This window comes from Clarias gariepinus, chromosome 16 (genome assembly GCF_024256425.1).
Source record: "Clarias gariepinus isolate MV-2021 ecotype Netherlands chromosome 16, CGAR_prim_01v2, whole genome shotgun sequence".
In the NCBI taxonomy this organism is placed as follows: Eukaryota; Metazoa; Chordata; class Actinopteri; order Siluriformes; family Clariidae; genus Clarias; species Clarias gariepinus.
In genome coordinates this window covers 16609882-16632721 of record NC_071115.1, presented here as the reverse complement: position 1 = coordinate 16632721, position 22840 = coordinate 16609882, and the positions used below count along the sequence as shown (strand labels likewise).

The 22840-nt window shown below is 36.8% G+C and overlaps 1 protein-coding gene across 2 annotated transcripts; it reads left to right on the top strand.

Moving 5' to 3' along the window:
* The first annotated feature begins 260 nt into the window (after positions 1–260).
* pik3r6b (phosphoinositide-3-kinase, regulatory subunit 6b) lies at positions 261–22840 on the top strand. 2 transcript variants are annotated; one of them, XM_053515142.1, is made up of 20 exons: positions 261–474; positions 2445–2539; positions 2647–2748; positions 2950–3041; positions 5042–5110; positions 5269–5401; positions 5632–5701; positions 8099–8282; positions 8850–8994; positions 9086–9172; positions 9266–9680; positions 9810–9906; positions 15016–15135; positions 15373–15483; positions 16769–16883; positions 17048–17115; positions 17249–17339; positions 17453–17508; positions 18279–18382; positions 21270–22840. In XM_053515142.1, exons 2-20 carry the CDS (start codon positions 2476–2478, stop codon positions 21415–21417), a joined length of 2271 nt encoding a protein of 756 aa, XP_053371117.1. In that variant the 5' UTR covers positions 261–474; positions 2445–2475; the 3' UTR covers positions 21418–22840. The 2 variants fall into 2 exon arrangements, with proteins under 2 accessions (XP_053371117.1, XP_053371116.1); XM_053515141.1 differs by having other exon boundaries at positions 262–474; positions 2644–2748.

Below are 22840 nucleotides of genomic sequence, written 5' to 3'. Positions count from 1 at the left end.
TTCTTCTTAAAGCTTGAATGTTTCTTCATGTATTGTACTTTTTTTTTTTCCTCCTGGGTATTTAATCTCGAAAAACCAACCAATTTAGTGAGCTTGAAAAGCTGTCTTACAGCGTTGTAAAAGCTTAAGTTCAGACTAAAAATATGTCATGTCAGACCATGTACACCCACACATTTAGAAGACAGGAAACCTAATCTTGCAAGTCTATAAGAAAATAGGAAGTGGGGACGAGCATGTATGGGTTTCTGTGAGAGTTGGTGTGTATTTGGCCTTTGGCAGCTACTCGCTACATGTCCGTCTCGCTGCCAGGCCCCATCTTTAGCAAAACTCACGCAAGTTTCACACATGCTAATATTTTGAGGAAGAGAAACCTACAGACAAAGAGATCGATGTAAAGCTGCTTGCTGCCAGCTGCACTAAGGAAGGTATCTAAAACCTGCTGGATTTGGATTAAACATTGCTGTTTCCTTCAGGGTATGTGACACTTCATTTCTCGCAATTGGACATGCTCATGCTTTCTCGACATTGCTCTTTTTAACACTTTAAAACTTGAAAACATTTCAGCCTTAGTAGCACAATAGCATGTGTCAAATGAAATGTAATACAAATAAGAGTAAAGTACAAGAAGTTTATGTGTTTCAGCAGTTCCTTTTATTGTTCTGATAACAATAAAATATGAATATTATGTACAAGAGCAGTAGTGAGACTACTAACTGATGTTACCACTATATCACATCTCTTTGATTAATATCTTCATCAATATCATGATCACGGAAAGGTAGAACTTTGTGTTATTTACTTTCTGTGTGGTTTATTTTCAGTTTGGCCTTAACGTGTTTGCACGCACCGTACATCATAGAGTCAAATACATGTTGATCTGGAACTCAGATTACTGCTTGAATATTAAACTTTAAGATGTTACAATTTAAACCTAAGGGAAAAGCTGATGAATTACAACCAGACTTTGGACTGATCATACCCTGCGCATAAATGTTAATCATTCTGGACTGATTGCAGATGTTCTTACTACTACATTTCTATTCGATTACTATTATTTTTATCAACACGAGTATCACCAGCCACTTTTTGTTCTTGTTGGTGTCCTATCATTCCATAATATATTCAAAAATCAGCTTTCCAAGACAAGGAAACTAACAGAATTTTTTTTGTAGTGACTTTATTTATACTGGACAGACTACTGTACTTCTTTTCATGTCTGTATCTCTGCTGGGGTTCTGATAAAATAGCCATTTAATTAATTTTGTTCATTGCTAAATAAGAATTAAAGGCGGATGTTCATTTGTGGAAATAGTGAAAAGGATTATGACGTAGGTTTGTTAATTATTGTCTCCCGAGCTTATTCTAAACATGGAAGCCGTGAAAGCTTAAAACAGAGAGAGAGAGAGAGAGAGAGAGAGAGAAAGACGCAGCAGTGCTGATTATATTTTTTTCATTTGTGTTTGCAAATCTTTTATCTTAAATACTTTATGGCAGACACACTTTTTAATTGGATTATGAAGGACAAACTAAGGGATGTAATTCCATCAATTAGGTACCGGAAATGTGAGAGCTAAAATAGTGCAAGATGGAAATGCGTCATAGCAGTGAGTGCAAGTGGCCCATTTAGACAATCAGCAGCACCGTTCCATAGCTTTTAAAGTGCATTCTGATACTGACATTTTCTATATAATCTTATAAGGTGAAATCCAATAAAATATCATAGGGTGGCTATGGTTAACTTACCTTATATTAACGTAACTTATGGTTACCTTACTAACTTACACAGTCTATTACATTCCAAAGGGCCTCTTAAAAGGCTAAGTATTAATATTAATAATATTTATAAATGGCAAAATCAATTTTAAAAAGCCAGGCACAGTCTTTGCTTTAATATTGCAAACATTGCCTATGTAGTGCATTATGATAGATGCATGCATTATCATCAAAGATCTCAGCTGTTGTGCACAGAATGAATAATGAATACACTCATATGAAAATATAACTAATAGTGACCCAGCTGCATCCCAGCTGCAAACCTGAATATTAATGCTCCAACACCTGCAGTACTACCATTGTGTTTATTGTTCAATGAAACAAGGTTTAACAAAAGACATTGTAATCATTAAAATGCTGTAAATAATAATAAAAAAATGATGAGTTATACACAATGTGTTTTTATCTCTTGGTATTCACAAACCTCACTGGTGTATTCTGTGTCAAGCTTTGAAGTAACTTTTGGTTTCTATTACTTCATCTTTTTATGCATCAGCAGATATGTAAACATCTTTCTATTTTGCAACAATATACTGTAGTTTGGCCGACTATACCACGATTTTATTATGAACTGTCCTAATTATGAATGGCATACAGTCACTGTCTTTGTTAGCGTACATGTGTTTTCTGTGAGTGTATATGAAACCAAAGTTTTTTTTTTTGGGTTGCAGGTTGGAGGCCATTTGAGTTGCAGTATGACTCATGCCTTTCATGTTATGTGGTGCTACCTCTGTTAGCAAGTTAAGAGCTCTGATGGAGAAAAGAGGTGCCTTTTCTCAATTATATACCACGTAAAACATCACAAAAATCTTTTATTAATTGTAATATTACTGTATATTGTGTGCTAAAAAATCTGAATTCATTCTGTAGCAGGTGATGTATCATCCGATGTAGAGTCAAGCCTTTTTCAACGTGTTCATGCCATGCTCAGGGAACTGGAGACGCATGCTCAAGGTGTCTCAGCCTGCAATAAAGGTGCCTAAGGACTCTTTGAATTAAATGAAAATAAGTTTTATGTATGGACATGTCAAACAATGTAAGACTTTGTATAGAGAATTTTCACATTAGTAATCTAATGCTTTGATTAGAGTAACAGAAGCTTCAGGCTTTGTCGTTAGCACAAAAATTCAACATAACATTAAAACAATAACTTTTTTATAACTCTCTTCTGTCAAGGGATGCTAAGATGGACCCTGCATAAAAAGGTGGAGAATAATCCCTGTACTAGCATCTCTCTGCTAAGGGTCCTTGTTAAGGAGCTCGAAAAGGTTAGTCTTTTTAAAATCTGGTTTTACTGTAAAACTAATTGTAAAAATCTGTAACACATTTCTGGTTCTAACACATTTTTCATGTCGTGGTGATGAGCAGAAACATTTAAGTCATTTAAGTAAGAGCACTGGCTAATTACTCAAGATGTGATAATTAGAGTAATTAATTATTAGGCAAATAATCATTCCTTCACATTTCTCCTACACAGCAAGTGAATATTTATTTATAGAAAATATTCCTTATTTACTGTTAACATCAATGTTAATTAACAAAATGTGAGCATTATGTTCTTTCATGATGAAAGATGAATAACTAATATGAAGCTGTCACTGTGTCCTTTTCATAGGCTTAACATTGATCTGTTCATGATATTATGACTGTTTCAAATTCAAATAGATTAAAAGAATGAACCACTTTTAATAGTGAAATTGTATGAGAAATTATTGCCTTATCATTTAAATTATACAAATTTAATATACATTGATCTCAGTAGAGGTCAACATGTTGTGGCTGAATATCCTAAACCTAAGGAATTGTATAGAATAAGCTATATTAACACATTTATTCACTAAATTGGGAGGAGGAGGGCATTATTACATCTTGTTTAATTTTAGATATTACTGTAACTGTTAAAGCACCGAACTGGAATCGTCCACACAATTGTTCAAGTCTCTAGCAATTAATAATTATTGTTAATGAGAAGGAAGTAAGAGAAAGTGAATTTATGTAAATAAAAAAATATATAGTGGGGATTCATTATTTGTTCATTTGTATGTTTCATACTGACAATAAAAATATATAGAATACTAAACTACTTCAGTCAATCAATCAAACAATCAATCAATCAATCAATTGGGGATTCATTATTTGTTCATTTGTATGTTTCATACTGACAATAAAAATATGTAGAATACTGAACTACTTCAGTCAATCAATCAAACAATCAATCAATCAATTAATCAATCAAACAATTTTCTTTTTTTTACTTCCTTCTGTTCCTATATTTATTTTCAGTATTTAAAGATCTGTTAATGCAATCGATTTGTTAGATATTGATATGTAACATATGTACACATTTAGTAATTATTAGTTAACTGTGCACAAAGACTTTTTTTTTTTTTGTCTGATGATATTGGAATGACTTATACAATCACCAGTCACTTCATAAGGTTTACCTTGCAATACCTTCCAAAAGAGGGCTAAAGTATTGGGTTCAGCCCTCTTTTGTCCTCAAAACTGTCTTAATTCTGCATGGCATGAATTCAACAAGGTACTGGAAACTTTTGTTAAAACCATCTGAATGTCACAGAAGAAATAGCAACTCATTAAACCAGACAATGTTTTGCCAATCTTTTGTCGTACGATTTTGGTCTGCCGCAGTTTTCTGTTCTTAGCTTCCTGTCTTGCCACCTGGTGTGGTCTTCTCCTGCCGTAGCCCGTCTGCTTTAAGGTTTGACGTGTTGTGCATTCAGCCATGCCATCGGTATACCTTGGTTGAAACAAGATGTTATTTAAGTTTTGTTACACAGAGAACTGCTGATCACTGGATGTTTTCAACCCATTCTTTGTAAAACCACAGAGATGGTTATGCATACAAATCTCAGTAGATCAGCAGTTTTGGAAATAGCAGAAATAACCAGCCTGTCTGGCACCAACAGCCCTGTCACATTTAAAATTATTTTTATTTCCCGTTCTGATGCTCAGTTTAAACTTCAGCAGATCGTCTTGACCAGATCTGCATGCCTAATGTATTGATTTGACATGCTTTATGATATATGCTATTTGTGATTGGATGATATATGGATTTTTGCTTTAACACACAGTTGAACAGGTGTTGTACTTAATTAAGTGGCTGGTGAGTGTATATTGGTTACCATTACATTAAACTTGCATTGTTTTAATTGCAGCAGGAAACCAAATAGCGTTAACATATCGTTAATGCTAATGACAATAAAGATTTAAGGAGACTGATTATATAAATGTTTTTTTTCTTCCCCAGGCAGAGAGGACTGATTGCAAAATTCGCATCATTCCTTTATTGCACACTCTAGCCTATGCAGTAATACAGGTAGGTTTTCTTCCTTCTATGGCTTTTATGGCTGGGTTTATGGCTAAAATAACATTTCATAATTAACCAGCTTGTAGTTTCAGTGGTTTTATCTTATAACATTGCTGTTGGCAACAAGAACTGTCAAGTTCTCATAAACATTCTGTTCTGCTCGGCAGTGTGCTTACATTCCAGACGAGCTGTGTGAAAGGATATACGTGTGCCTAAAACGCCTGATTACACTACCGGAACCTTACTGCAGCGTCGGCCTTAATTATGTGAAACACATAAAAATAGAACAAAATATCCCAGGTAATTATTTCTGCAATTTAATATAGTCTAACCGTAAGCATTTCTTTATAATATTAGACATTTCTTTAAGTTAATGATGCTGTTTGATGTTAGCTGAGCAGTTCTTAAACAAATCTGAGCATGAGGTGTTTCCATGAAAATATATTTCCATTTCTCTTGAGAAAATGAAATACAAACTATTGCACAACATATGTAGTAGTCTAATAAGTGTGTTGTCTTATGGCTTTCAGGTGCTCTGTATCTAAGGAGAGTCATTGCAGAGCACAGCCTAAAGAATGAACATTATCCCATTCATGAGAGGTAACTATACATATAAACCTTTATAAAACCCTGCATGCATGCATTTTGCTGCTTCTGAAAGGTCCATAACACACAAATAAACTTCCTGTGGTTTTTCCTGTGTTATTTAATTAATATTTTTGGAGATGCATAGTTTATCCATTTAAGCTGAGTGAACACAGCAGATCCATACAGTTTACCTGATAGTGCATAACAGAAGTTATGCATAATGAAACATATAATGTTGTTGATATTCGCTAGAGAAAAAAAAAATCAAAGATATAGCAGACATGTAAGACTGTGTCAGTCATACAGAGCAAAGGAAAGAAGCGAGCTAACTTTAAGCCTAAAAAAAAAGGCCCACTTCCACATTTATACATTTGGTATAATACATTGGTATAATAGCCAACATAGCCAGAGAGTGTCGTTAGCTTGATCAGCACTTATTTACTTAGTATACAAATCATTAAAAAGTTGATCATAATAAATAAATAAATAAATAAATATTGGTACTGGCAGTCAAACTTCATGTGAAACATGTTAATGCCATATAAATAGGTCAAACCTTCAGATATCTCTAAAGATGTTTTAATGCTTTTATTTAAATACATGATCATATCTACAGTAAGCTAATTTACAGCAACTTGAAGGATGCTGCAAATAATCTCACTGGATTAAGAGCATGTTGTTACTAAGCAGAGCATTTTCAAGGTTTATTTAAAATCAATTAAAGGAGTTTAGATTTGATTACAGGGTGCATTTGCTGTGATACTGTTTTAATCTTATACAACCTCATAGCATGTAGTCCTTAAAGCTCAAAGCATTTTAGACATAATTTCCTTTGCTGTTTATTTCTTTAATATACAGTATATAGAGCTCAGGTTTTTTTTTGGATTTTCAGATACTGTATGTCAGGTCAGTAAAGAGTGACATATCATTGCAATTTCATTTCAACTTCCCCAAACACGACTGAGCGAAAAGTTAGAAACTGGGTCACGAAGGCAAAGAAATAGCACAAATACACACAATCACAAGTTTCTATGGTTGTTTTCAGTTGTTTCCATGACCAAATATATATATAGTATGATGATTTTGTGGGTTTTTATTGTTTGCAACTTCATTCACATATTCTGGTAGTGGTAAAATGTACCCTTTATAAAAGTAATGATAACTTTTGTTCTACCTGACATACAGTATCTGAAAACCCGAATACACAGTTTGATGTCTGAAGACTGTCTGAAGACTCCACAAAGGCTTCTATAGAAATAAATATAAACACATAGATATATTTTTTATTTTTATGCTGAGGTGCTGGCACATATCTGTGCCGCTTGGGTTTTAAGGGTTTTAATTATGTCAACAGTTGCAGTATATTGTATTCATTTTGTATATTCTCCGGGTGATACAACATACTGATAAAACTTCACCAACTGTTTAACTGTTCCCAGAGAACAAGAAAGATATAAAGAGCTCTTAAAAATGTTATCGCTTATGTCTCAAACCGAAAGGAGACTGTAGGGTATCTCTCATGTCACTCTGTTTTCTCTTAAGAAATAAAAGATGCAAAAATCTTAAATTAGCCTCCTTTTTTTATAGTTTTAAAAGAATTTCACAATTTGAAAGAATTTCTTTTGATTGTGTAAAGCTGCTTTGCGACAATGACAATGACAAATAAAATCGAATTGAATTGAATTAAAAAGAGCTCTCTTTAGGATCGGGGGGATGGGGACGGGTGTGGGAAGGAATTGTTCTGCCACCTTTTTCAAACTTGGTCCCCATTTACAACCACTTCTGTATGGGCAGGAAATAAGACTCAACTATGAATACTTTGTCTTCCGTCCAACAGCAAATACACGACACAACTTCCCTTTCACTACTGGGAACAAATGTGGCTGGAGCTATGCCACGTCGACTAACACAGAATGCGCGTTTGAGATGCGCGAGTTTCAGTACTGTGTGTATGATATATATATATATATATATATATATATATATATATATATATATATATATATATATATATATATATATTTATTAGCATCGACTAATAAGTTGCGAGTTGTGTTGCATTGGCTCTTTAGGGATCAGACTGGATGAACCTTTGGATGATTATTCTAATCACATTTCTTCAGTGAGGTTGAGGATTCAGCCCTTTAATAATTAATTTCTAATGTTAAATTAACAGTAATTTCAGAAATGTACTTAGTTGTTTTCTTTGCTTGAGGCTGGCCAATAATTTGGCTCTTCTGAAACACAGTATCATCTTTTCCATGATGTCTCCCAACATGGTTGTTAACAAAACAGGAAGCCATTAGTTTTAATTTCTTGATTTATTTTCTCACAATTTTGCTTTGTAAAATAATTTTAGGGAAAAAAGTCCTTAAATATCTTATCCTTGTTTGTTTGTGTGTCGTACAGAGTGTTTGTGTTTGTGGATCCAGACGTGTTTCCAGAACCATTGTTAAGTGCAATAAGAGCTGATATGGAGTGTGGGGCTTTGGACTGGGACACACTGACCCCTCAGCGCCGGGTGCTACTGCACACACTACAAGCTGGATTGGGAAGAGAGTGCCATGGGAAACAACTTACGCAAGCGCTAGAGGTCTGTATCTGTGTGCTTGTGTTGTGTTTTTTAAACATCATTTGTCTCAAGGTAAGAGGTGGCAGTGATAAGTGATCACAAAGCAGCCCTTGAGGTACAAAATATTTCAATGTGTAACATCTTATGTCTTTATGTCTTTTATGTGGTTATGCCTTTTATATTCGTAAATTGGCATGTCTTATACATTTTGTGCATTAATGAGCATTAATGAATTTAGGGCATTTCGATTTGAGAATTATTTTGTGCAATTACAAAGTACCTATAACACATATAAACCTATACCTATAACTATTTGCATACTAACTTGATCAGACTACATATTCAACTTTAGTGTTTTAGTTTGGATTTTAGTAAACCAGGATCCCAGACCCTTTTAGATATACAGTGGAAACTTGGAGTGGAGTAACTTGGTCCGCGAGCATTTTCCAAAATGAGCAAAAATTTTTTATAAATGAGTAAGGGCTTGATATACGAGTAGTCCACAAGCGCTTTCTTGCCGAGCGTTACATGATCACAACTGAGCCAATGGTTCGACATTTACTCATTTATTAAATATGGTGGTTTCAGGACTTAGGTGAAGACTTGGAAAAATACTTCCAGGATGTTGTGGCCACTGTTGAGGAGAGAATGATGGATGGTGGTTCAGAATGTGACCAGTACAAAGCAAGATTACAGCAACTCTATGATGAAATCCTTTGCTCTGCTAACATAGGTAAAAAAAAAAAAATTGATGCAGCATATCCTTAAAAAACCTATTCAATTTTTTTTTCAATTAAAGCTTGCTGTGTGATTTCTCTTTTCAGAACAATCATGTCCTGCCAGTCTGGTTGGAATTCCACTACCTAGTCCTGAGGTTAGCTTCCATGTCTGGACGAAAGAAGATGAAATATGTGAGCATTGAGATATGTGGCCTAACGTTGACAATGGTGTCTCTGTTGGTTTAATTTTTTTTAACACTTGTGATTTGTGATATTTTTAAACAGGGAACGAGATGATAAACTTTGCTCTGATGCTGAATTCTAGTAATCGGAACTCTGCATATCTCGAAGAAGATGAAGATGCCAAACGTGCGTCCGTCATCTCCACCATATCCAGAGACAGTGGCATAGAGGGAGATTTGCCTTTAAATGAGTTCTCCTTTTTGATGGTTGAGCCCTCTGGTGTGCCGGAGGTCCAGGAACAGCAGAAGAGTTTACCATTTTCCAGAAGGCCATGTGTGAGATGGCCAAAGGCTGGGAACAGAATGACTTTAATGATGGAGGTCATTAAGGAAAGTGGCGGAACAGGAGGAAGTGGAACCTCTATTCTTAAAGATGAGAAGAACTTTACCGCTCGTGTTGTGGTCATGGGTGATGACAGCACTCTGGGTAGGCTGGCCAAGGCTTATCACAGTATACGGTATGAACAATTGTTATTGTATTTTGAGCGCTTTCTCACTCATGAGACGGGAAACGTCCTCAATATTTAAAATAAGTGTACTTTTTAAACGTTTTTAAAGACACTCCTTACTTTTGATCATGTGTGCAGAAAAAAGGAGATGCGTAACTCATTTGTGACGAAGAGGGTGAGCTTGGAAATATACTACATTCCTGTCACTAGCCAGTCCAGTACTTCTCCAGTCCAGGTGACTATTCACTGGGGTTTTTTTTTTTGGTCTATAATGAGATCAATGTTTTTATTAGTCAAATAGGTTCATTTAAATACCCTACTAATACATTTATATGCATAAGAAGAACACTATATTTAATAAAACGATGCTGCACATTTATGAAAGTACAGTACTATATAAAAAATTATGAGGTCTGTTTATTGTCTTTTTATACTGTACAAAATAGAAGACAAAATAGAAGTAAAATTGGTAGCTTATTCATTATTATTACCAACACATTTTATTTTAAGCTACTGACATTAATCTGAGACTTGTTAATTCAATTCCTAACTTCCTACATTTCTGAAGTGGTAGAATTTGCACAAAGGACACAAAATGGTCCATTACTGTGTAATGCAGTAATTTATGGTATTATGATAAAATATTATTGTCTTATGTTTCTATCTGAAGCAGATGCAGTACATTGTGGGTACAAAAAATAATCATTGTTGTCGACAAAAAAAATCAATAATCAGATTAGCTGGAAACAATTTGAATTGTTAATTAGTTGATGACGTCAGTGCTCTTTATTCTCGCACAAACTGTGAACACACTGACATGTGGGTGTTAGACTTACTGGATTAAAGTGAGTAATAGCATGGTGGCAAACACAATAGCAAAAATCTCATAAGTGTAGCCACATTTCATTCTTAATCAGATGGAAAGATTTTGTGCTGGTGGGGGCGTGGCCAAGTGGCATTTGTGAAGGACACGTCAAGAAATGGGAATGGATTCACATACTGTATAAAAAGAATGCGGATCATTTGTGACTGTTGCTGTGAGTCTGGATTTTATTTCCAGTTTTCCTCAGTGAACCTTTTTAAGTAAGATTCACACATGCGTGCAACATACACACACACACACACACACACACACACACACACACACACACACACACCTTATTTAGATTTGTATATGTGTCTTCTCTCTCTCACACACACACACTGTTGCACTCTACTCTTTTTTTGTCATCTCATAGCAACACCCACAACTCACTGGTGCTCGCACTTCCTTGCTGTTGTTTGATCTCTCTCATGCACACACACACACACACACACACACACACACACACACACACACACACACACACATACACAGAGTTTTGTGCTCTCCCCTTTTTTTCAGCTTACAGCAACACACACACATGCACACACTCACTTGACCACGCCCCATCACTTGACCACGCCCCATCACTTGACCACGCCTCTTTACCACAGATGTAATCTCAGTTTTCAGCTGTAACAGTATTGCAACGTAACTCTCATATTTTCGACCCTCCATCTGTAAGCTTTAATTAATTGTTATATTTTATTGCTGCTACTTTGCTTAGTTTTAGAAATCTTTTTTTTATTTTGTTTTCTCTGGAAAGGTCATTAAAAGACTTTTTATTTTTAAATGACATATTCATGTTTATTATCTTGATTGTTAGTTAGCATATACACAAAACAATCTCAGGCTTCATTTGTAAGCTGATCACTAAATAAGAACTATTTAGTCATTTGTAACCTGCTTAATCAACTAATTGTTTCAATACTCAAATGAATACATTTTTCCCCTTTATATGTGATATAGCAACCATTAAAATTCAAGCAAAAAAACAAGGGAGCTCAGTACATAGCTAAAGTGGTGGCTGTAGCGCTTGCCGCTGAATAGTGTGCAGCCGCTGATGCTAAACCGCCCTCTCAGCCTCCCTCCGCATGTTTTGCTTCACTGTGCTATGGATTTCTTTTCCGTGGTGTTGTCAAGCTCTTGTCAGAATGCCGTGTACAGAGCCTCCCTTTTGGCTGACCTCACACCCTCCTTATTGCCAGGCTTAGGTTGGAGCGGTATACAAGGAGCCACCCTTGGGCTTTCTTTTGCATTCTTTATTGCCACTGTCTCATCAGATCATGAGCCGAGAGCCCACCCAGTCAGGCTTCCTTGCTTGCTCAGAGCTAGTGCCAGCTCATTGGAGCACCATGTGAGGAGGTGCACACTTGGCATTGCTTGTGCACTCCTTTTTGCCAGCCATCTTTCTCTGTAACATGAGGCAACAGTCTGCCCGCTGTAGTCAGTCCCTGTGTGAGCTCTCCGATGCTAGCTGCCTCCCAAGTACATTTGTCAGGTTGAGGTCTGATCATTAAATAAGTATAGACATATACTTTTTTGAACCATTATATAAACACAGTAAGCAACTTGTAAACCTACAGAGAAACAGCAGGTTAAAAACAGATAAACAATAGCAGAAAGCAACAAACGCAACTTCCAGACCAAGTGAAACCGGGTAGCGAAACTAACGAAACTAAAAAGAATGATCTGAGAACACCTGTGCAACAGAAACTAGAAACAATAAGCCTCTATATCAACATAAACGCCCCAAAACATAGAAAGTCCAGTTGGTGTGCAGCGCCCTCTGGGGATAACCTTGACATGTCCTGATGGAACAAGTGTGCACTATTACTGTATAACTGCCTCAGACCCAAACTCTAATGTTGTCTAACTTAGTTTCTCCTCATGGTTCTTGTTTGTTTGCACCTGATAATTATTGAACAATTGTTGGGCAAAAGAGTAATGCCCAAGGTTTTGCAACTAACTGTTTTTTTTTTCTTCAGAAATTGAATTGTGGATGGTCTTAGATTGATCATGCAAGGTGTTAAAACATGCAAAAATATTTTCATTCTGAGTTATTACCAATAATTTGAGTACCTTGCAACTTTCCTTGCAACTGTCAGTTTCAGTGTAGATTAGAACTAAAAATAGCCAAACAAAAAAATGAGTCGGTCTATACATGCCTTGAGAATGGAGGGTTATTCTCTATGCGATATGGCCACGAAATTAAAGATTTCATTAAAAGGTCTTCGCTCTATTGTTTCCAGACACATGCTGCAACTAGATCCAATTAGGACAGAAGATTCAGTGGAAGCCTCAAGTGCATATCTGTCTAAGAAAACAAGTGCTCATGAGTGTCCTACTTGAGAAACAAACACCCTACTGCTACTTAATTGGCTGCAATGTTGAATAGAACAAGGTAGACACCAGTGTGCACAGACACTGTTTGTAGGAGACTTAGGTCAGCTGGCCTTATGAGCAGAGTTGCTGAGAAAATACCCACACAGAGGTTGGCAAATCAGAAGAAAAGTTTGTAATGGAGCAAGGAGTGGGGCACAAACAGTGGACTTTAGATACCAGGAACCAAGTTTTGTGGACTAACGAGTCTGCGTTCATGAAAAGATGATACATACCTACATAACACAATCATTGAATCATAGAGGTGGACTACTGTACTCTTGATGATGGCTTGGCCAGCTTAGTTACCAGATCTGAACCCCCCAGAAGTATAGAAGAATAGAAAAGCAGGGAACACTTACTGTAGCAGACCTGGGGTTTCACTAGACTTCTGGGCTATTTGACTGTGCTCAGAATCAGTCAATAGCATTCATTCACGTATCCCAGTGTTTCACTAGTGCTTGGATACCATCAAGGTTGAAAAATTGTCTTAGGAAGCCAGAGCCATGATCAGTCTGCCTGCTTCATGTCTGCAATGTTGGCCCCCTAGGAACGTCTTTAATGGTCCAAACATGTGGAAATCACTTGGAGTGAGCTCAGGACTATACTGGGATGTGGCAATAACTGCCAGCCAAGTTCCTGCAATGTACTAATGTGGGGTCCTTGAATTATTGTGGGTTCAGTTCCCATAGAAAGTTGATGACAAGTTAAATTTTCAAAGATCAGGCGTTCCTTCATGGGAATGACTGCAGTGGGCTTTGAGTAAGCTCGGCCAGGATTGTCATTCATGAATGTGGAAACTTTTTTAAAACATCATTTAAACATTTTACTGCGGCGAGTAAAATGAGTAAAAATAGTCTCATCACTGAACTGAGCTAAAGGTCTTTTTTAAATGCCAATACATTTTTTTACGGCCTTATTCGTGAGAAATTTAATCAGAAGCCTCGGTTTGACTAAAACGTCCCCGTCCTTGGCTAGAAAGAAAACAAAACACACATTTTGCGAGAACATACAAAAAATCACTTTGAATCATGTAGCAAAAAAATTGATTGGCTGATGAATCCAAGGTAACACTTTTGAGCCCAAGTCTATGTTAAATGAAAAAAACAGCTTATCATCAAAAGTAAACCATACTCACAGTGAAGCAGGGTGATGGTGACATCATGCTGCCTGGGTGCTTCTCTTCAGCTGGGACTGGTGATCTAGTAAAGATAGAGGAAATCAACTCATTCTGGCAAAAAAAAAAAATACCATTCTAGCATGCTAGCATAGAATGGTAGGCTAGAATGGTCAAAGCTAATAAAATAATGGCTTCAGAAGAAGAGAATTCACATTTTGGAATCAGAGAACAGATGTAAATTCTATTAAAAATGAGTGGAATGATTAGAAGAGTGTTGTGTGCAGGAAATCCCCTTGTACTTTAATAACTTTCTTATGACAAGTTCAGAATGTGCCGTAAACTGCAATACACCTACATCACAACCTACAAGGGTGACCACCACAGTATAACACAGCACACAGTCACTTTCACACTCACCTGAGTTCTTATCCTGAACACCTGTTTGTAATCACTCACAGGTTTCATACTGTAAGCACACTCTTGACTCAAGCACATTGCGAAGTAATTGCTCAGTATACTCACGTCTGATGTTAGTCAGTCATCCCTGACTGTTTGCTCTTAGACTGACCTTCTGTCTGACTCTGTTTATGATTCTGCTTTATGTCTTGGATTTGACTGCCAGAATTGTTTCCATTTAAAAAACGCTAATCTGCATTTGCATCTGTACATGCCTCTCATTCCTGGAGGCTTTTTAAGGATAAAAAAAACAAACAAATTACAATATAGATATGCTGAGTTGTTAGACTGTTGCCTTGAACAAATTCCCGACCACAGGAAAAAAAAAATTGTAAATAAACCCCTGTTTTGTGAAGTGTGAACACTTTCTAAAATGCAATATAGACTTCTTCAGTGTTCATGAATTTTATGACAGTTACCAGTTAATTATATATCGGCAATATAAATGTTAAAATATTGGCGAATATAAAAAGATGACATTATAGTATGGTATGATATTCTTCCTTTATGATGGGATTTTTCAGGAAAATGTTCCAGCAGATGTTAACATGCTTTCACTTGCAACATCCTTGGGCAGTGTGGATCCATGGTATGACTCCAACATTAACAGTCTAGGAGCCATGATCCTGAAACTAGCTCAAACGGTAATTCTACTTGAACCCTCTTCAGTTTGATTGCACAAAATGTTTTTGGTTTCTGTTTACTATTATTATTAATATTATTATTATTGTTGTTATAATAAAATAAATAGTGTATTCGAGATATTTAATTATAAGTGAACATCATCTGCATATGCATAAAATATCCTGTTAGCTGGTGAAAAACTTTTTTTTATATATATATATATATATATGTATTTATGTTTGTTCTTTGGATTACAGCATGCCAGTGACATTGGCTCTTCAGAGCCCAACTCCTTTCTTTTGGACATCATTTCCTATTACACACGCACAGCACAGCTGCCTGTCCACATCCCCATTTACTCTGTTAAGGTCTGACTGCACATTCAACATTCCACAAGCTATAGAGCTTTAATTGAATACATGTGAAATTTACTCCTGATTTGACGCATAGTCAAAGGGCCAAAGGGAAAAAAAAAGACGTATGCTTTTATTTTAACACGCAAATGTCCATTTGTCTGATTGTATAAATGCACTCAATATCCATCTTATCAGGAACACACAATTCATGCAATTATCCAATCATCATATCACATAGCAGCAGTGTGATGCATTCAATCATGCAGATTCCATTGAAGAGCTACAGATTTATGTAGCTCAGATAATGCTCACATCAGAATAAGGGAAAATGTGACTGTGATGAAGTTGTTGGTGCCAGATGGGCTGGTTTTAGAATTTCAAAAACTGCTGGGATTTTTATTCTCTTGGGTTAAACAGAATGCTGTGAGAGACACGAAAGGAGACAAGAAACTTCCAGTGAGCAGCAGCCCTGTAGATGGAAATCACTCGTTAATAAGAGTATTCAGATGAGAAGGGTCAGACTGGTTTTAAGAGACAAGCTGTAAAAAGTTGTAAAGAGTATATAAGGTTGTAAAGAGTATATAAGCTGTAACTTATATACTCTTTACAACCATTGTAAGCGGAAAAGGGTCCCAGAACACACAGATGCTAAAACAGCAGAAGACCAAAATCAGGTTCCACTGCTGGAAAGAGCAGGATTCTGAAACTACAGTGGGGAGATTTACATAAACCGGACCATTTAAAGATTTTGAAATCAAATGGTTGTGTGTCCAATTTTGCTGAGATTACAGAAACATTACCAACCTGATTACCCTGCTGCCAAATAGGGGCACTGGTGGCTCAGTGGTAGGTCTCCCGCCTGCCATGTGGAAGGCCCTGGTTTGATCCTCAGCCAACACTGGATGCAGTGCTGGTCCCATGCCTGGACAAAACGGGAGGGTTGCGTCAGGAAGGGCATCCGGCATAAAACGTGTGCCAAGTTGATGTGCAGACCGAATGATCCGCTGTGGTGACCCCTTTTTTTCGGCAGCTAAAAGACTAACCAATGATTGGCTAATTGCATGAATATAATTCCAAGCATGGGTATAAAGTGTACAGTGGGTATATATTAGGTAGTGTCTGTTTCTAACAAATTAGCAGTTTTTCACCCTGATAAATCTCACATGCAACAACAAAAAAAAAATCCCAAATGTCACAATTGTTTTACAGGAATTTTTTTTTTAACTAATCAACTAAATAAGTATACAGACAACACATTGCTATGTATTTGAGACGTCTTCACACTTCATGTGTGTAGATTTCCTTCAGTGGTTTGGAATCTAAAGCTGTGGAGGAGGTGTTTGTCTGTCAGCTTGACATGGACTTTCCAGGGTTCAAGCCTCTGCGAGTTACATTTAAAGACACAATCAGGGGTGAGAGCATATATTTGAACAGCAGCATGAAATACTTATGTAGTAGTTATGAATAGTCATAAATAGTTACGTTTCACTTTCTGAATTACATTAATAATTAACCAGTATTTTTATTCTTTTAAAATTATTATAATTTTATGTTATTCATTTATTTCTTTTTGCAGGATCAGTACGGTATAAGAAAACCTTGCAAGAAGAGTGTGGTGTGGTTGTGGCTGTCAATTACAGGAAGGTGCCTATCATTTCTATACAATACTTTTAAAATACTCTGAAACCTCTAAAGTGAATATCTACCTTTACTTCAACAGTAAGGAAATAAATGTCTGTTGACACAGTGGCTGCTTTTGTGCTGTTTAAACTTTCAGGCCTCCATAAGCAATCGAGAAGTGGACAGAGGAATGTCTTTAGTAATGTGCGGCGCGTCGATCAGTTCAGCTCCGTTCAGTGCAACTAAAAGTATGTCATTTAAGATAAGGAAAAAAAAAACCATTGAAAATCTTTTTAACCATTTGTTTGCCATATGGGGTTTTCATTTTCAAGATTCATTTAAAGCATAACATTTTTTACAGGTCTTGAAAGCCTCAGTGTAGATTTTCAAGATCCAAATCCTACCAGAGCTCCAATGGTAAGTATGTGTATGTTTATATACAGTATACTGTATATAACGTATCTAAATATGCTCAAAAAATTTTGTTGTGAGGTTTTTAAAATAATAATTTTGCTAAGGATTTAGCCGTATATCTTTAAGTAGAACCTTTCTTGATTAATACACCCCTTTGTTGTTCCTGGAACAACATAGATTTTTAGTTGCTATCATCACTGTGTGTCGCCTCCTTTTTTCCCCTGGAGACACACCAGTTGATAGTGTTGTTTAGTTCAAGGTTTTTCAGTATCAGCCTTCATGTGGTGTGCTGGCACGGGATGGTTTTGTTTTGTCTGAATGTTGATGCCTGAACGTATATATCAGCTTTTTGCAGGTTTTAAATGGATATTTTCTTGTTTGTTTTATGGTTGACCTTGCAAGATAAGAATGCTTGTGTGTAGCACAGTCAGACAAGAACTTCAGTATTACAGCATGTGCCTTTAGTACCTAAAGCTATGGCATATTAGCTGACAGAATCCTATACAGTAGTTTCCTTCTAAGGATGTCATGTCTGCCAATAAACGTAATCCAAACTACCTAGAATGCTCATTAGGCTTTAAGTGATTGCAGCTAAATATGGTTGATGTATTATTTTAAGAAATAAACGAAAAATCAATGTTTGTCTAGGATTTGTCCTACTTTATGACCCTTTCCTAGTAATGTAATGTAAATGTAATCTAAAAGTGTGTGTGTGTGTGTGTGTGTGTGTGTGTGTGTGTTTGTGTGTGTGTGTGTGTGTGTGTTTTCAATAGGCTACCCTTAGAGTCACCAACATTAGCATCAGAGCTCTGGAGAAGAAATCATTTACTATATGTCTGGACAAAGACTCGTGCAGGACCTTCAAAAACGTCCAGAGGTAAATAAAGTCAGGTAGACATATTACAACCATAACATATCTAAATGCTGCATTAGCTGCTGTTCATGCATGAACACCTGGCCACAATACTCAATACAATAAGGAGAAATGCAGCTCTAGCCTGAAAATCAGCTGAAACTGGCTCTAATATTTAACAAAATTTGCTATTTTGTGACAATATTTTTTTACATATTGCATTGTACTGTTTAGATAACAGTTAAACCTAATAGCTAATAAAACACCTATAAAAGGAGGCTAATATTAAACATCCATGTCTTCTAGGAGGCTTTTTTTTTTTTTTTATAGGAATAGGAACATATGGTAGACATGTGGAAAGACGTGGATATAGAAAATATTTTCACTAACAAAAACAAACTTCCTGGACTAATGGACAATGAAATCTGTTAAAATCAGCAGTGACATGAATCTGAAAAGTTGTCTTTGATGATTCAGTTCTACCTGACCAACCACAACCACTATTGTGGTTGGTCAGGTAGAACTACCACAACTATTTAACACTGATTATCAATCATAATGTGGATAACAATGGAACCTTGGATTGCAAGCATAATTCGTTTCTGAAGCGTGCTCGTATATCATAGTGAATTTCCCCATAAGTATTAATGGAAACTCTGACGGTTCGTTCCACAACCCAAAAATATTCATATAAAAATTATTATTACAAAATATAAAGTAAAAAATATAGTTGCCACCCCGGGTGCACCACACAACCTGTGTGTTATTTAAGTGTATTAAGACCTACAAAAAGCCATTGCCGCCCTGGTGCACGGCACAACTTGCACACGTCACACACTATATAGGGCTGATTAGGCCCTAAATATTTGTTGAGTGTGTGTGCGGGTGTGTGTGTGTGTGTGTGTGTGTGTGTGTGACAAGTAAATGTGTTTGTGCATGTTTGTGTGTGTGTCTGTGTGTCTGTGTATGGTGTGTGTCTGTGTGTGGTGTGTGTCTGTGTGTTAACATTTGTGATGTGTTTGTTAGTATGTATGTGATGCGTGTGTGAGACAGGACTTGTTAGTGTGTGTGAGAGAGAGATTTGAGTGTTAACATTTGTGATTTGTGTGTGTTTGTGCATGTATGTGTGTGCATATGCATGCATGTGTGTGTCTGTGTGAGTGTTTACATTTGTAATGTGTGCATGTATTTGTGTGATGTATGTGTGTGTGTGTGCGAGATGTGTGTGTGTGTGTGTGTGTGTGGGAGGGTGTGTGAGTGTTAACATTTGTGATGTGTACGTGTGTAGAATTGGCGGCAGATGAAAAAAGCATCACACTATGATGTTATTCGATGTGATGTCACTGAATATAATGTCGCTCAATATAATGCCACACAGAAAGTTATTCATAATTTTTCAGCGTTTCGATCACATCGGTCCGGTTAGGTGGCGATCATATAAATTCCCTAGGAGGAGTATATGAAAATCCATAGGGTGCGTTTTTGCGAACTGGCGTCCTGTTGAGTTGAACCCAGGACATGTAGTGCAAAAGTTGTTCAGCTCAATGAGCTTTAAATGTGTACCAGACTCTCAGGCATCCTAATGGCAGCAGATTCCAATCTGTCTGCCAATTTTCATGAGTTTTTTAAAAAGACCCAAAAGGTGGTTAAAAACATAATCCTTAGGAAAACAAGAGGGTCCTATGCACCCTATAATGCTTGAGCCCTAATAAAACAAATTAACCTGCACTTTACCCTCGAAAAGTATCATGGTTCTAGTGATTGAGACCAGAGAGAGGAGAGAAGAAAGGGGTTGGAAGGGGGCTGCTGTGTAAAATGACTCACTCAACACACCCACACACACAGACACATGGACACGCGCGCACACACACACACACACACACACACACACACACAAGCTTGCAGACCATGGTAGTGGCTGCTGTGTAGGACAACTTTCACACATACACACCCCAATTTACAGAATAGAGACTTACCTTTGCTTGGTTGAGTCTCTATTCGGGGAAAAAACTGGTGTAGGTGTGTGTGATCGTCATCCTTTCCAGACACATACAAATACAAAATAAAAGATGCTTTACGTGCACACACATGGCCACATTGTTTTAGTAAACAGTGTAAGTATAGTAGTAAACAGTAGATGCATGCACAGACGTTGACTATGCAAGCATCGCGCGCGCACTGAGACTGAGCATGGAAGACAATTACCCACAATTCCGCAGTGCGAGAGGGGGAAGACCCATTGGCTCAGTTGTGATCACGTGACGCTCAGCAACAAAACAAGAAGCACATGTGTGCCACATGGTACTTACAGTAATGATATTTGGTACTCCTATATAAAGATTTATATTTATAAAAAAGTAAGAATTTTTGCTTGTCATGCCGGATTGCTTGGAAAACCTGATTACTCGCAATCTGAGGTTCCACTGTACCAGTAAACTGGTGATAGGATCATGGGCACGCGAGGCTCATCTATGCCTGTTGGGCCAAAGGCCAGCCTATCCAATCTTAGAAAATCTAAGCTATGCTAAAGTCAATGCTGGCCATGATACAAAGGTATCTAAACACCCAGTGCACCATAGCCTGTCATGTACAGTTAAAGGTTGTTGATTTGGCCTTTAAATTCCCCAGATCTTAATCTAACTGAGCATCAATGAATTGCTCTGGACAAACAAGTCTAATCCATTAAGGCCCTACCACACAACCCCCAGCAATCAAAGGATCCACTGTAAACAACCCAGTGCCAAACACCAGAGCACACCCTTGGCAGTCTTGTGAAGTCATGCCCTAAAGTGCCCCGGTGGTATTGTGTACTGTATACAGTATCAGTATTTTAATTGTTTACATGTATGTTTTGTATATGATAGTGCTAAGTGCTAAGATATTTATATAATTTAGCATCTCTGTTCTGTAGCATAGAGGTGTCTCCGTGTACAGATCCTGGATACACTCTTCAAGGCAGCAAGTCTAAACACAGCCTGGATGAAGACTCAGGACTGGGCAAATTTCTGAGCAAGACTTTTTGTTTACCAATCAACACCTTCTCTGGAGCTGCTCAATGACAATGATGTAGCAGTCATGCACACTCTTGCTACTGATCAAGACCTCTGCGGGCTGAAATCACATACCTCCGTACATGTGTCTGTGTCTATGAATGTAGCATCTCAGCCAGTACAGATACAGTATTGCACAAAAACAGTTTCTTGTTATTGCTATTCTGTGTCTGATTTTGTGTTGTCTTGTGGATTTTTGATATGGTCCCAATATGGTATTTAGTCAACCACTTTTAAAAAATACTTCTTTCATATTTTAATTTACTAATAATTTCTGTAATAAAAAAATAAATCTTAATATTTTAGGTTAATGAGATCAGGTCTTGAAGGTGAAGTTTTACTCCTCTTCTACTCTCCTTTATCTAATTCAATTAAATAAGAAGGTAGACAGAAAACAAGCACCATATGCATAAAATCACTAAATAAAAAAAACTAAAATTTTATATAAAACTAAATATTGCAGGTATTTGTCTGTGGGGCATTGGTGGCTTAGTAGTAGGTTTCTCGTCTGCCTATGAAAAGGCCCAGGTTCGATTTCCAGCCAATGCCCCAGCCGCAGCCATTGGATGCAGTGCCATCCCAAACCTGGATAAAATGGAAGGGTTGCGTCAGGAAGGGCATCTACAGTAGCGTGAAAACCTGTCCCAAGACAAAAAACATTACAGATTATTTGGCTATAACTAAAACTCACCAATGGCCACTTACATACAAATTTAATTTATTGTTTAATCATAATAGGTAGTATGATGTTATGTTAATTCCTTAATACATGTAGAAATATTTATTTTTTACAATATCTAAAGCTTACACTCTGCTGCCATTCTGTTGTTCTGTAAGACGAATATTTTTACAGAAAAAACAAACAAACCACAAAACAGCTTCGGTGTGACTTGGTGTACATTTACAGTTGCATGTCTCCTTGCTGACACTGTACTGAAGGTATGTTCACTATTTTTTGCAAAAGGTATCCCTTCAGATTTGATGATGGTGAAGGATGGTGCTACCAAACACATGGCTCCAGAATCTATTATAGCTACTTAAATGAGTTCAGAACTGGTGATTGTGAGAAGGCCAGAATATGCACGTACAGTATCTGGATGTCGTTCTAGCTTTTTCACGAAATAAGGATATTGTCACTGTCAAAATGTCTATTTTACACATCATATCTCTGTGCACCTGTATGTCTTGCACATCTGTTTCAAAATATTTATGATCTTCACAACTGATTCAAGACGTGTTAAGTTCTCTCTTTGATAATAACTTAAAATTAGTCCAATAAATGCAGTTGTTAATTGTGCCTGGCATATGCAAATCTTGATTTATTTTCATTTGAACCATATTGATGTCATGATCTAAATATGCGAGCTTAACAGCTGAAACACACACACACACGCACACATTTTTGTGTGCACACATTATATATACTACTTCT

Coding starts and splice junctions, on each gene's coding strand:
- pik3r6b (XM_053515141.1), top strand. CDS start 2,476: ATGCCTTTCATGTTATGTGGTGCTACCTCTGTTAGCAAGTTAAGAGCT. Junction 2,749..2,949: donor TGTCTCAGCCTGCAATAAAG/GTGCCTAAGGAC, acceptor TCTTCTGTCAAG/GGATGCTAAGATGGACCCTG. Junction 17,340..17,452: donor TCCGTTCAGTGCAACTAAAA/GTATGTCATTTA, acceptor CATTTTTTACAG/GTCTTGAAAGCCTCAGTGTA.